Consider the following 12912-nt stretch of genomic DNA (forward strand, 5'->3'; position numbering starts at 1 on the left):
CAAAACATTCATAATCTCCTGGGTGTTAGAACCGCGCCAGAGGAACAGGTTTGATGCTCGCCGGGGAGACCGAGCATCCGACCGCCCAACCCCAGCAAGGCGGTGACTCAGCAGCAGCTGTTGCTATGGGTTACCAGGCAGGACAGGCGTGGGGATCGGCTCAGTGCTGACACATCCGACCCCCACCAAACACCACCTCCCTGCGCCGGCTCCACCCTATCAGCTGCTCCCCTTGAAATCCACTTTCTCTGGAAGGCTGAGGAGAGAGGACGTAATCCCATCTGGGAGCGTGGAGCGGTCTGCCTCGTCCCTTCGCCACTTCCCCACTGACCTGCACGGCTACGCCGCTCTTCCCTCCCCCAGTGAGATTAATGCCTCATTAGGAGCATCTGATTTAACAGTAATCCACTTACACCAAGATTCGTTGACTAGCTAGTTTTCCAAGTTCAAATGTAGTTGAAGGGATTGAAACTATTGTGTACATTTGCGAGATTTTGACTTCAATACCGACATATCATTGACAGTATTGGCAGTGTCATTACAAAAACAATTTGCTCCGCTGGAGCTCAGTCCTGTTAAAACACCCAGATGTACTAGTACCTCTTAAAGCAGTGATCTCAACCTGCAGTCCTCGGAGGCCAGAGTCCATAGTCTTACAAACTTGAATCAAATGGCTAAACTGCTTCACTGACATGCAGTCGAGCTCTACTAATGAGCTAATATTGGAGCCAGGTGTGCTGAAGCAGAGAAACATCTAACAGTTGCAGGACGTTGAGCTATGAGACCACCGTCTTAAAGAAATACCATGCTAATGTCATTAGACCTCATAGCAAGTGGCTAATTCAGGACGAAGGCAGAGTTAAGCCCCTGCAGGAGACACCCTGCATTCTGGGTCAGGCCAGGATATAACGACCAGGTCAACAGGTGTTCAATGCAGAGTTGTCTTAAGGCCGGGTTCCTGAGACCTACTCTACCTCCACGACACCAAAAGCAAATGAATTCTTGTTGCAAAGCCTCTACAAAACCAAGGCATTGCAGACATTTGGTACAAGTGTTGAAGGGATAACTCTGCAATTGCAAAAATGCTAGCCCTTGAGGATTGGACTTTGGCACCTTACGTTTAGCTTCATTAGCACTGGTATAGCATTTAGCCAACAAGATTGTTTGGGGCAGTGCATTTCCTTGATCCCAGGAAACAAGGCAGGCTTGGCAGATGTTTACTCAACCTAATCATTTAGAAGTAAATTTGAAAGTCATGCAAGCATTTTGACAATGCAGGGAGCAACCGAGAGTGTGTGATGTAGCCAGAATAAGCAGTCAAGAGTTCATTTTAGTAACAAATTCTTTTTATTACAACATTTCACGGTTTTCCATTTTCTGGCAATGGTTTGTGGCAGAGTAACATGACTGCTGGGAAATTTACAAAACTCCAAAAGAAGTTTGATTAACAGTTCAAAGCAAACACAGAACCAGTTACCCAAACAATTTCCTCAACAGAGACAACTCGGGGAGATTGCAACACAAGCGCTTCCCTGAATCGCTCAGAAAACAAAGAGGGCCCAAGTATGTTACAATCGGACCGCGAGATAGGTCCATTTGAGCTTCTCCTAGATCAAGATGAAATCCGTTATTTTAATCTGTGTATGTATACATACAAAAAAAAAAAAAAAAGTTGTGACAGTATCAATTTTTGGGCATTTACATTTTGGCCAGCGTACGAACAAAGTTGTGCATTTCCGAAAATTAGAAGACGAAAAAGAAAAAGAGCCCGACGCCTCGGCTTTGGCGCAAAAGCAGCCACACGGGATGCTGGGTGGTGGTGAAGGTGCGACGATGATGAGCTTCCTGGAGCGCAGACCACGCCCCACGGCCCCCCAACCTGCAGGTCAGCATTGGCAGTCTCGGTGGCGTTTGGACCAGATCAGAGCCCCCTCCTCCTCCTCCTCTGTTACAGGCCAACAGAACGGAGCACGAAGGTGGGAACTGGGTAGGGGGATGAGGCTGACAAAGGCATCATCCATCCACATGGCTGTGCAGCTTGGTTATAGTCGTCGATTCATAATTTCGGTTACAGAGTTATACAGCTAAAAGAAGTGACTGAAAACAAGGCAATGCAGGAGGAGAAGGGGGTGTACAGTGCATGACGGGAAGGGAGGGGCTTCATGATGCTTGCTTCTCCTGTTCAATGGCTGTCAAAGACAAAATAAAGAGATTTAGACAACTTTTCCTGGCAGTAAATCCTAGAAATCAAGGGTCCAAAGCTAGAGCTTACTCTCTTTCGTAGGCAGGGGGTTCTTCTCCTGCGTCTCTGTCTTCTTCAGCTTGGACTTGTCAAAGCTGGTCACCTCTGAGATGTCGGGCTTGTCACTCATTGTTGCAGTTAGTCTAAGAGAAGAGGAGCAAAAAAGAAAAAAAAATATGGAGAGTTAATTTACAGCATATGCAAGAAACCTGAAGGGGGCGTGGGGGGAAAGGAGCTTGTTGGATATTAATGACGTATTTTCAAAATCCGCCCAAGCATGCGGTCTTGTTTTTTTATCAGGAAGAGGGGGAGGGAAGAAAGGGCGTTGCCTGAAAAAAAAAAAATCTCAGCCAGCGAATATCACTTTCTCAGCTGCTCCTTGTAATGTCCACGGAAATTGACCGCCTCCTTTTGTTCGCCTGCGGCTCAGCAAAGCCCGATTTCATCGGCATGCATCCCCGCTGCCCTGCGCACACAGCTCGGGGATGTTGCACCCAAAGGGGGCTGGGGGGGCTGGGGATGGGGGGGTGCACAATGACACCGAAGCCAGTCTTAGTCTGGCATTTACATAACAATGGGAGTTCCTATGCTGCGTAGACTGGGAGGACTGACGGGGAGTAGAATGAAAAGCAGGGAATGCGTGCCTTTTATTTAGAGTCCAATTTAAATTCAGAAGCGGTTTAATTTGAGCGCGGATGGCAGCTGTGCAACATCCGCAAATTCACCAATCACGTACTTCTGGCGTCGGGGTCGCAGTCTGAGGGAACCACCGCCCAGATTTTCATTCAGCTTCCACTTAAATGAAACAAAAAAACCCCCAAATTTCGACTTCACTTTCTGTCTTGGTTTTAACAGAGAAAGCTGGAGGGATTTCTAAACAGGAAATAGTCCGCTGCACAAGATAAAAGCAGCGGGTTGATAACGGGACTGAGCGCGTGCAGCTCACGCGCACACAGAGCAACAACAAAGAAAAGCAGACAGTGCGCAAGACAAAGGACGAATTAAGCTTTGACGTTATATCATGCCAAATGATTTTTACCGAATTAAAATGTAAAAGTGAAGCCAATTAAATACGTTTCCTTCCTAATCCAGTTGTATACTGCCTAAAATTTTTTTTAAAAATCCTTCCTCTGCGTCTTCATCAAATTCCAACATTAATCCCACCGCTTGGTTCCCCATAAACGCTGCTGGAACCACATAGCGGGGACAAAGATGGGCGAAACAAGCCGAGAAGAGGCGCTTACCGATGTGCTGGCTCACTGATGAGACTTCTGTGCTCGGTGGGTTGCAGTAGTGCTGGCGTCTTTGCGCAAGCCTCTCATATACTCAGAAATATGCTAATGACGTCTGACATCACCAGCTTTCCTCCCCGCTATTCGCTCGCCGTCGCCCTCCGCTGGACGAAAGGGGTAGTACGCTCTCCAAAAAGGGAAGCAAAAGGGTAAAAGAATGAAAGTACGTGAATTTAATATTCAAAATGAGACAAGAGACACGCTCACTTTATGTCATCCGTTATACTGAGGTGACTTATTAGTGTCAAAATATAAGTGCTTAAAAATGTGACCTTCCTGATGTTTGGCTCACTTTCTGCTAAATTGTGAACACTAAGCGCCACCTGGTGGCGATGAGGCGTACATCTCCGCTACACACCCTAACAGTTGGGGTCGCAGAAGAATTAAGAAATCTTAAGCAAAACGTTTATCCCCAAAACAATTTATTTATATATTCACACAATTATATATGTATAAATGAAAACTTGGCATTGTTAGTAGCCCATACTCCTTTTTAAAGCAGTTTTAGTGCTTGATACCTCTAAACATCCCTCAGAGAAATACAGGCAGAACATGCATGTTCCTCATATATATATATATATATATATATATATATATATATATATATAAATAATTATTTTATGTGAGAATTATCAGATCAGTGTTAATAAGAAGTAGGTTTCAGATGTTCAAGAGGGATTTCAGTAAACTAGAAGGAACTTCAAGTGAAAATTAAGATAAATTCCAGGTGTGTATTTAATTGGTTTGTTAATCAAATATGGAAAAATATTTGCAGTTCCACTAATTTCTAATGTGAGCCGATATAAAGGTTAGGCAGCTTTTTTCAGTTTGATCATTTCCTGCAGCTTTTGACATTCTTGCAGACGCCAATCCATAATTGCAATCAGTTTTGCACCTTTATTACCTGCGTGCAACGCCACTTTAATGCAAATATGTATTTAAACTCCACTTCCACACAGGTGCAAACGAATTAGCCCAATTCATTTCATGTTTCGTAGACTTAAGGGAGGATTTACTTCTGCTGACTGCTCGTGTAAAAGAGGAAAATCAGACTCAGTCGGGATCAGTTTGCAATTTTCAGAACTTTATTATTAAAAGAAACAGCTTTTCCTGTGGTACATAAAAAATAAAATAAAATAAAAAAAATCAGCACATTTCTTTCTTTTAAAAATCACCTTTCAAGCCGCTTTCAGGCACACTGTGAAACCTGCCTTTACTCACCAGAAGTGACCCGTTACTGTGGCAGCGACGGCGATTTACAGCAAATAAGTCCCGGATTCTTAAACACTATTTAAAAGAAAAAACAAACAACAAAACAAAACAAAACAAAAAAAACAAAGCTTTGGGCTTCATCGCTTCTCATGACCTTTATTTGAGAGAGCAGGCGAAGCGCCTGCCGCACCTCGCGTTAGTTAGGAGAGCATTTTAATACAATCAGAAGGATTAGATCAGAGACGTCATGCTAACGTCATGACAGCAGCTTGCATTTGTTGTGGCTCGTAAAAAAGGATTAAAAAAAAAAACTGATGGCAGAATATGAATCCCTAATCAAGTCAGACTGTTAGCGAGTTAAAAAGGTTAGAAGGAGACGCTTTTAAATGTTTGCGTCGCATGCCAGTGAGGAATGCACGACTGAAACTGGATTCAACAAGAAATTTAAAAAAAGAAAGAAAAAAAAAGAAATAAGATGGACCACTTGGTTGAAGTGAAACTTAGAACTAACAGGGAAATCATAAATACAAACTTGGTCTTGTCTGCTGGGTGGAAATGTCACTGACGATGTGTGTGTGTGTGGGCGTGTGTGTGACCGTTTTGGGAGTCACACGAGCGAGGCCGTTCGGCCAGAAAGTGCCGGCCAGAGAGGCCTCGTGGGAGGAGAAACGCAGGAGGATGAGGAGGATGAGGAGGAGGGCGGGGTGGTTCTTCCTCACAGAGGCACGTGGCTGAAGAGATACGAAACCGATTCGCCGTTGTGGGTCCTCCTGATCGCCTCGGCCAGGATCATGGAGATGTCGATGACCTGGTGGGAAGCGCAGGAGAGCCAGCTCAGTTCTGCGTAACACTTTCTAAAAGCTTCACTTCCTCCTCTGATGCGTTCACTGGGGCTCCGAAAACTACAACGCTCTCAGTGACATTCAAGCACCGTTCAAGAATCCTCAAAGTAAGTATTCAAACGTTTCCAGCTCAACTTTGGAGATACAAACAACACAAATTAACTCGAGAAGACAGTTTGGATTCACCGTTACATGATGTAGTTTGTTACTGCTGTCTTCTACATCCCACAGTAGGGATGAAGTAAACTAAAATGTAACTAAATATGTTGTCTCTCTCAAAAAAGCAAACAGTAATTTGATTTTAAAGAAAATACAAAAAGTAAAAAAAAAAAAAACATTAAAATCACTAAAAAAATATTCTCACTATGTTTTCTGGCTTTTATCAAACAGACACAATTCTAACAAACCTAAAATGAGAAAGATTTAGTCTGATTTAACAGACAAAACTACGTGTCTTTATTAGGTGTATAAAAATATCTGGTTTCAGCAGGAAATTACTCTTTCCAAACTTCCACATGAACCCTGGTTTCAGATATTTGCAAAAAATTTTTAAAAAGACACTGGTTGGTACGGGTCAGACAACGACCGTTATTCACGGTGAAGCAAGTTCTGTAACGACATGGACTGAAACGCCGCTCAGAAAGGAAGAAGTCACGACTCCAAAAACTAAATTTGAACATTGCAGCCTGATTCCAGCTGGAAAATGGACGCAGAGACAATGGTCCGGTTGTCTGATGACAATAAAACTAAACTGTCTGGCCTCAATGAACATCGTTACATTTGGAGGAAAAAACCTGGGAAGTACAGATGTTAAGATTGGTCTTCTAAAGCAGGGGTGTCAAACTCAAATACACAGTGGGCCAAAATTTTAAATTGAACAAAGCCGCGGGCCAAGGTTGAACATTTTACAAATAAATATTGAACAAGCAAGGCTTATATAACTTAAAAGTGCAGGCGTGCATAATTGAGTTGCTAAAAATAATAATAAAACATATAAATGGCATATTAAATAAAATTTAAATAAAAATTGAATGCCTCCTTTCTGAGGTAAATGTCAAAATTTGCTTCGTACACAGGCTAATAAATTTGAAAATAAAATAACATAACAACTATGAATAAATCATTAAATAAACTATGAATAAACCATTCAGGCCTTGGAGTAACAAGAAAAGGTGCACTGATCTACTCTGATGCGGCCAAGCCAGATACCTGGCATCTTTTCTTGGATGCCGGTTCATCAATGTCGGGGCTCAGAGTTTGAGCTGAGGAAACCTTCATTATTGAACAAAGATGTTCGTCAGTCAGACGTCTCCTATGAGACGTTTTCGTCATTTTCACTGAGGAGAAAAGTTGCTCACATACATATGTAAACAGACATTCTGTCTCCCACCTGTCCAGAAAAGTTCTATTTTCTGTCTTTCTTTTCGCCATTTTTTGGTAGGGTAACACAGTGACAGCTGTAGTTTGAGGTCGCAGTGCGGTTTGGGGGAGAGGCACGGGGATGCGGGGTGCGCCGGGGCTTTCACCGAAGGAGTGCGCAAGAAGTCGGATCACCACCTTCCTAATACATCCATGTCCGCTGCCATAAGTGCTACTGACACAGAGGAGGAGGCGTGTCTGCCTCTGTCCTGATTGACGCGCCAAAAAAACAGCAGAGCATTATGGGATTTGTAGTATAAGCGGTGAATGGGGCGTCACAGTGTTGCCACCGTATAGTACCGGCGGGCCGGCTCTAATATTAATTTGAAATTGCTTCGCGGGCCAAATATAATTACACTGCGGGCCAAATTTGGCCCGTGGGCCAGAGTTTGACACCTATGTTCTAAAGGGAAAGAAGTCTCATCATACCTCCAATTTAGTTACAAAGTTGTTTAAGGACAAAAAGCAGCCAACTTTTGAGAGGTCATCATGAAGCAAGAAGGGAGACTACAAACGAGTCTATGAGGAAGATTGGTGGCAAAAGTTCATCAAACGCAGAAAACTTGTGAAATGAAATCCAAATCGTTTGACTCAAGTCGAGGGAATCAGTAGGTGACGTTCGGAAAAAGCAGAAGAAAAAAAAGAAAAGTAAAACGCCTACCTGTATCTTTGGGCACGCCTTCATCTTCTCCTCCTGTGGGATGGTGTTGGTCACCACCACGGCCTCGAACGGCGCGCTGTTGATGCGGGAGATGGCCGGGCCAGAGAAGATGCCGTGCGTGAGGATGGCGTAGACCTTGGTGGCGCCGGCGTCGATCAACCTGACGGACGACAAACCAACACGGCGCCTTTAAGAGAGACGTTCGGGGCAAGCGGCGAACGTCTCGAGGACCTGAACGGGAAGGGGGAGGGGGAGGGGGAAGGGGGGACCAACTTGTCGGCGGCGTGGCAAATGGTGCCACACGTGTCGGCCATGTCGTCCACCAGGATGGCCACGCGGTCCTTGACGTCCCCAACCAGAACCATGCGGTCCACTTCGTTGGCCTTCTTCCTCTCTTTGTGGATGAGGGCGAAGTCCACGTTGAGGCGGTCGGCGATGGACGTCACGCTGCGCGAAACGCAACCAGAACCGAACAGAGAGACCCCGAGGGTTTGTTAATCAGCTGTGCCGACACGGCGACGCCGCCCTTTGACCCTGACGTGTCTTATCAAATCTGCTCACCGCTTTGCTCCGCCGGCATCTGGAGACACGATGATGCAATTCTTCCACTCAGGAATGTTTTCTTTGATCCACTGCAGGACGGCGGGCTCTGCATACAGGTTGTCCACGGCGATGTCAAAGAATCCCTTCAGAACGCAAAAAACCCCCGAAGATTATTGTAGAATTTAAAAATCTAAACTCATTTTCTAAGATGAGTAAAAAAAATAAAATAAAAAGGTTTTTCAGTTTGGAGGGTCTAAACTAGTGTTCAGCTGAACAGAAGGCAAAATGACTCGCAGGGCTGAAAAGGTTGCTGACCTTTGACCCTAACCACTCTCTTTGCCACCCATTTATTTCAACAGGCACTATTACATCGTCACCTTTCTACAGATTCATTTTGTCACTCACTTATTTAGTATTTCTTCTATGTGTAATCTGAAATATTTTCTTTTAAGTAGAATATAAATGCAATGTATTTAACAAGTTATTGATTAAATTAAGGCCAGAATTGAGAACAAAGTCAACTTTTCTTTGTTTCTAGACCTTAAATTTTGAAGAAACCTGTGGAAAGAGTGAACACTTATAGAAAGTTAAAGAAGAAGAGGAAGAAGAGCTTTTTTCTTGTAAAAAAGAGGCTGAGCAAACTACTCCATGTGTGTTAATACGGATTTGAGTTCTGGAAGTCTTTTTAAACTGAGCTAAAATTTAAAAAGTCAAAATTTTGTTCACATTTGCTCGTGTATTTTTTAGCTCTTTACACATGTTCACATGTTCATCTGGCAGGTTGAGCTCACACACCTGGATCTGTGAGGCGTGGAGGTCCATGGTGATGATGTGGTCAGCGCCGGCCACCGACAGCATGTTGGCGACCAGCTTGGCCGATATGGGCGCTCGACTCTGAATCGAGACGGGAAAAAAAAAAAGAAAAGAAAAACCGACGATCAGGCTGTGCAGACGCTCTGGGTTTTTGAAGCGTGCCAGCACCTGCACAACGTGCTGCACAACTTTTTTTTCCCCTTTCTTTTGGGAGTCGCCACTTCGGCGCTGCGGGGGAATAACTCTCTCGGCTCTGCGGCTCGCCTGACCTTGTCCTTCTTGTCCTGCCGGGCGTACGGGAAGCAGGGGATGACGGCGGTGACGCGGGACGACGAGGCGATCTTGCAGGCGTTGATCATGATGAGAAGCTCCATCAGGTTGTCGTTGATTTCGCCGCAGCCGCTTTGGATGATGTACACGTCCTCGCCGCGCACGCTTTCCCCGATTTCCACGCTGTCAGGAAATAAAAAAATAAAAATAAAAAAAAAAGTAAAAAATTACACATTAGCAGCATTGCTGTTTTCCAGGCTGTTTGGGTTGCCGGCGGCGCACAACCGGTGATTAATGTTGAACAACATTAAACATCGGCTGCAACAAAAAGCAAACAGAAAAATAATGTGCAAAATCATTTCCAGGAACTCCCTCCGTTCCGCCGCTTCGCTCCTTGACCTTTGGGGTCATCTGGTCGGACCGGCGCTGCAGCAGAGCGGAGCTGTGAGAAGGTAACAGCGCAATCTTTGTGTTTTAAGAGCAGCAACAAATTTAAAGTTTTGCAACTGTTTCCTAAATGGATTTAAGCTCAGACTTTGACTAGGCCATTCTAACACGCTCAGACTCAAATCTCGTGCAGGTTTTCTTTCAGAATTCAGCTCCGCCTTGCCACGACAAAATCTCCCCATCTCCGCTTTAGAAAGGCATCGCCAACTTATTTTACTGTTTACCATGAGACAAAATGATCAACAAGTGACCCTGCGAACAAAAGAAAGCTACTCTAACTGCTTTGTTTGCCACAAGTCCATGCTGAAATGAACGCTGCCGTGGGGAAAAACACCGCCACGGTGGAGCGGCACGAGGCCCAAACAGGTCATCCTTCCCAGCAGCGCACACGACCCGAAAGAACCGGGTTAAAGCCCGAGCAGGAATCAGAAAGGTTGGAAATTAATGAGCACGGATTGTGTGCATGTGAATCTGACCACAGTGGAGTTAAGAGTAATTAACCTCCCTGACGCAGAGTGGCAATGCAGCAGGGAGCTGCTGGGAGTTCTGTGATCTGCTGCTAACCGTAACCCAATCACACCTGAGCGCCTGGAAAAATGACTGTAAATGAATGATTACTGCACGTTACTGGACAGATCCTGCCCCAGGTTTACGTGACAATTTCAGCGTCGGCTCCCGACGACTGAGGGGCAAATACAACTTAACAACTGTTAAAGATTTATTTGCTCCTAAATATATCACCTCTAAAAATGTAAAGTAGACAAATTTTTATAAATTATTTTTGCATATTATTTCATTATGAAATGATGAAACATAGAAAAGCTAAATAGCTTAACTTACTGAATGTATTTTAAATGTCTTTTTTTATTAAACTAAAATTATATAAATTTCCCTTTGGGATCAATAAAGCATTTGCATATTGTCTAGTGAATAAATTATTTACTAATTTAAATAATTTCAGATATTTATTCATCTGTTGTGTTAATTTTTTAATGTTTGCTTTGTGACAATTTTAATTGTTTTCATTTTGATTCATGACATTGAAGTAAATGATATTTAATTTTAAGGAATTACTTGGACATTTAAGGAATATTTAGTTGTGCATTTAACAAACTACTGAATAAATTGTTGAACTACTTTAAATAATAACATAAACCTGTTTTCATATGATAAATAAGGGCGTTTTCTATATTATTTCCGTATATTTTCTATGCTAACGACGTAAACGTGTATTGGGTTGTGTTATTTTTGTCTCCGAAATCTAAGGATAAAAAAGAACATTACAAAAACCCCGATATAAAGCAACAATTACATACATATGTATAACAGTACATGAAAAATACAGCAACAGAAATCAGTCAGGCTAAACAGAAGAACGCCACACGGTGTTGTGTCCAAATTAGTACACCCCAAAAATCGAGTACAGTGTCCCAAGTTGCAATGTTAGCTTCTTAGCTAACTGTGAGAACTTTAGCAAGACCGTGAAAAATGAGAGACAAAGTCTTGTCGCAGGCAGCAGTGAATACGCCCAACTATTATTCAGATTCTAAAGTCAGACTTTCTGCTTCGTTTGAACTGCAGGCAGGTCAAAAACATAACAAAACACTTAAATATGGGCTTTTGTCCGAGTATAGGGACACTAGCATTAGCTTGCTCTGTTTACATGAGGCTACATGTTAGCCTTGAAGCTAAGCTACACACACGTGATAACGGTGATGGAGCACCGTACGAGACCAACAGCTTGATTTTAACATGCAAAATGACTAAAACAAAGAGGGAAACACAGTGTTTGAATAAACCGCGGACCCACCACGTCTCCTGGTTACTAAACTTCTTGGTGATCACCTTCCCGAGCTCCAGTCCGAGCCGATCAGCCACTTTCTGGGACAGGTCATGATGGGAGCTCCCGCTGAAAAGCACGATGTTAGGCATGTCCTCAAAACTGAGGGATTCCGCTGCAGACGCGTTGAAAACAAAAAGGCGACGGAGATCGCGGAAGCAATGAGGGGTCTCTCCCCACAGGGTGATGAAGACGGGGGGAAGTAAAGAGTGCTAATGTTGCAGCTTGAGCATGGCACAGTCGCAGCGCTGAGGACAGACGGCAGAGAGGAAATATGAGGTCAGTATTTGCATGTAGAAATGAAGAGCCCGCTCCTCATTGGACAGTCACTGATACACGCAGTCATTATTTACTATACATGATATGGCAAGCTTTGTAACATATAATTAACCCACACCGCTGTCTGTAATTAATTTGACAGATAACATTAGCACGCTTAATCATTAACATTAGGTATTAACGAGATATATCGGGCTAAAAACATTACATTGCTGGCATGTGAACTGAAATAAATGTTGACCATATTGTATGGTAAGAAGTCTTATAATAATATAATTATAGGTAAACTCCCACTTTGTACTTACATGTTGCCATTTCGTCCTTTCAACTTCCATTTTGTACGAACCATTTCATCCCCGATTACTGTGAAATATTGTCCATCAGTTCAGTTTTCTTTTCACCAATTAAGTTTGTAATCATAAAAATGCAAAAATCTAATTCATAATTTAATTCAATATTACATCATTTTATAAATTCTTTGCATTACACCATTTCTTTTTTATAAGAAGGGAAGTAATTAACAGATTTGCCAACTTGCACCATGACGACAGGCATTTTAAAACAGTTGTACAATAAGACATAGATTTGTGCAGTTTGCCGTATCATAACAGTGAAGCAAAGAAAAGGTGAATTTGTTTAATTGTAAATTGCGGTTTGGCTTGGAAGATGAAATTTCACATTGAAAGAAATATCTATTAGAAAATACTTTGAAGCTAAAAATCCAAGTAGAAAAGTTGGAGATTTCTCTTTAGTACAGACCTCAAAATTTAACATGGCTGCCTAGTGTGTGCAATCAAGTGACAGCTGCAGTAATAGTAATAATTTGACCGATATTTTTCTGCACAGCAAAGTGAAGTCCTATCCCATTTATGGAATAGTACCCAAAAATATCTGAAATATTGATTTTTGATAACAATGTTATCTGTTAAATGATAAAGGAGCTTACTTAGTGATTGAAATTGATCTAAATGTTTTTACTGACAGGTTAGCACTCGTTTTGTTTGTTATATTTTGATGCTATAGCATTTTTATTAATCAGTTAATTCTATATC

At 42.8% G+C, this 12912-nt stretch overlaps 3 protein-coding genes across 3 annotated transcripts in view; all 3 read right to left on the bottom strand.

Moving 5' to 3' along the window:
* Positions 1–1324: 1324 nt before the first annotated feature.
* On the bottom strand, positions 1325–3618 carry LOC116716175 (thymosin beta-12). The gene is made up of 3 exons (XM_032557060.1): positions 3487–3618; positions 2273–2385; positions 1325–2189 (listed from the first exon to the last, which is right to left on the bottom strand). Exons 2-3 carry the CDS (start codon positions 2370–2372, stop codon positions 2161–2163), a joined length of 129 nt encoding a protein of 42 aa, XP_032412951.1. The 5' UTR covers positions 2373–2385; positions 3487–3618; the 3' UTR covers positions 1325–2160.
* Positions 3619–4597: 979 nt separating this feature from the next.
* On the bottom strand, positions 4598–11870 carry LOC116716174 (ribose-phosphate pyrophosphokinase 2). Its single transcript, XM_032557058.1, has 7 exons — positions 11552–11870; positions 9294–9477; positions 9007–9105; positions 8230–8354; positions 7942–8115; positions 7669–7828; positions 4598–5554 (listed from the first exon to the last, which is right to left on the bottom strand). The coding sequence occupies exons 1-7, from the start codon at positions 11671–11673 to the stop codon at positions 5462–5464; spliced, it is 957 nt and encodes a 318-aa protein (XP_032412949.1). The 5' UTR covers positions 11674–11870; the 3' UTR covers positions 4598–5461.
* Positions 4598–12912, bottom strand: part of LOC116716173 (histone deacetylase 4-like) — a 72502-nt gene continuing 64187 nt past the window's right edge. Inside the window, exons 26-27 of the mRNA XM_032557057.1 lie at positions 5635–5639; positions 4598–4996 (exon numbers count right to left, since the gene is read on the bottom strand). Coding sequence (XP_032412948.1) covers positions 4943–4996; positions 5635–5639 — 59 coding nt within the window. The 3' untranslated portion in view covers positions 4598–4942. The remainder of the gene's footprint in view (positions 4997–5634; positions 5640–12912) is intronic.

Source organism: Xiphophorus hellerii, chromosome 24, assembly GCF_003331165.1.
Source record: "Xiphophorus hellerii strain 12219 chromosome 24, Xiphophorus_hellerii-4.1, whole genome shotgun sequence".
Classification (NCBI taxonomy): Eukaryota; Metazoa; Chordata; class Actinopteri; order Cyprinodontiformes; family Poeciliidae; genus Xiphophorus; species Xiphophorus hellerii.

Coding starts and splice junctions, on each gene's coding strand:
- LOC116716175 (XM_032557060.1), bottom strand. CDS start 2,372: ATGAGTGACAAGCCCGACATCTCAGAGGTGACCAGCTTTGACAAGTCC. Junction 2,190..2,272: donor CCCCCTGCCTACGAAAGAGA/GTAAGCTCTAGC, acceptor TGTCTTTGACAG/CCATTGAACAGGAGAAGCAA.
- LOC116716174 (XM_032557058.1), bottom strand. CDS start 11,673: ATGCCTAACATCGTGCTTTTCAGCGGGAGCTCCCATCATGACCTGTCC. Junction 8,355..9,006: donor TCCACGCCTCACAGATCCAG/GTGTGTGAGCTC, acceptor TGCGTTCTGAAG/GGATTCTTTGACATCGCCGT. Junction 7,829..7,941: donor ATTTGCCACGCCGCCGACAA/GTTGGTCCCCCC, acceptor GTCGTCCGTCAG/GTTGATCGACGCCGGCGCCA.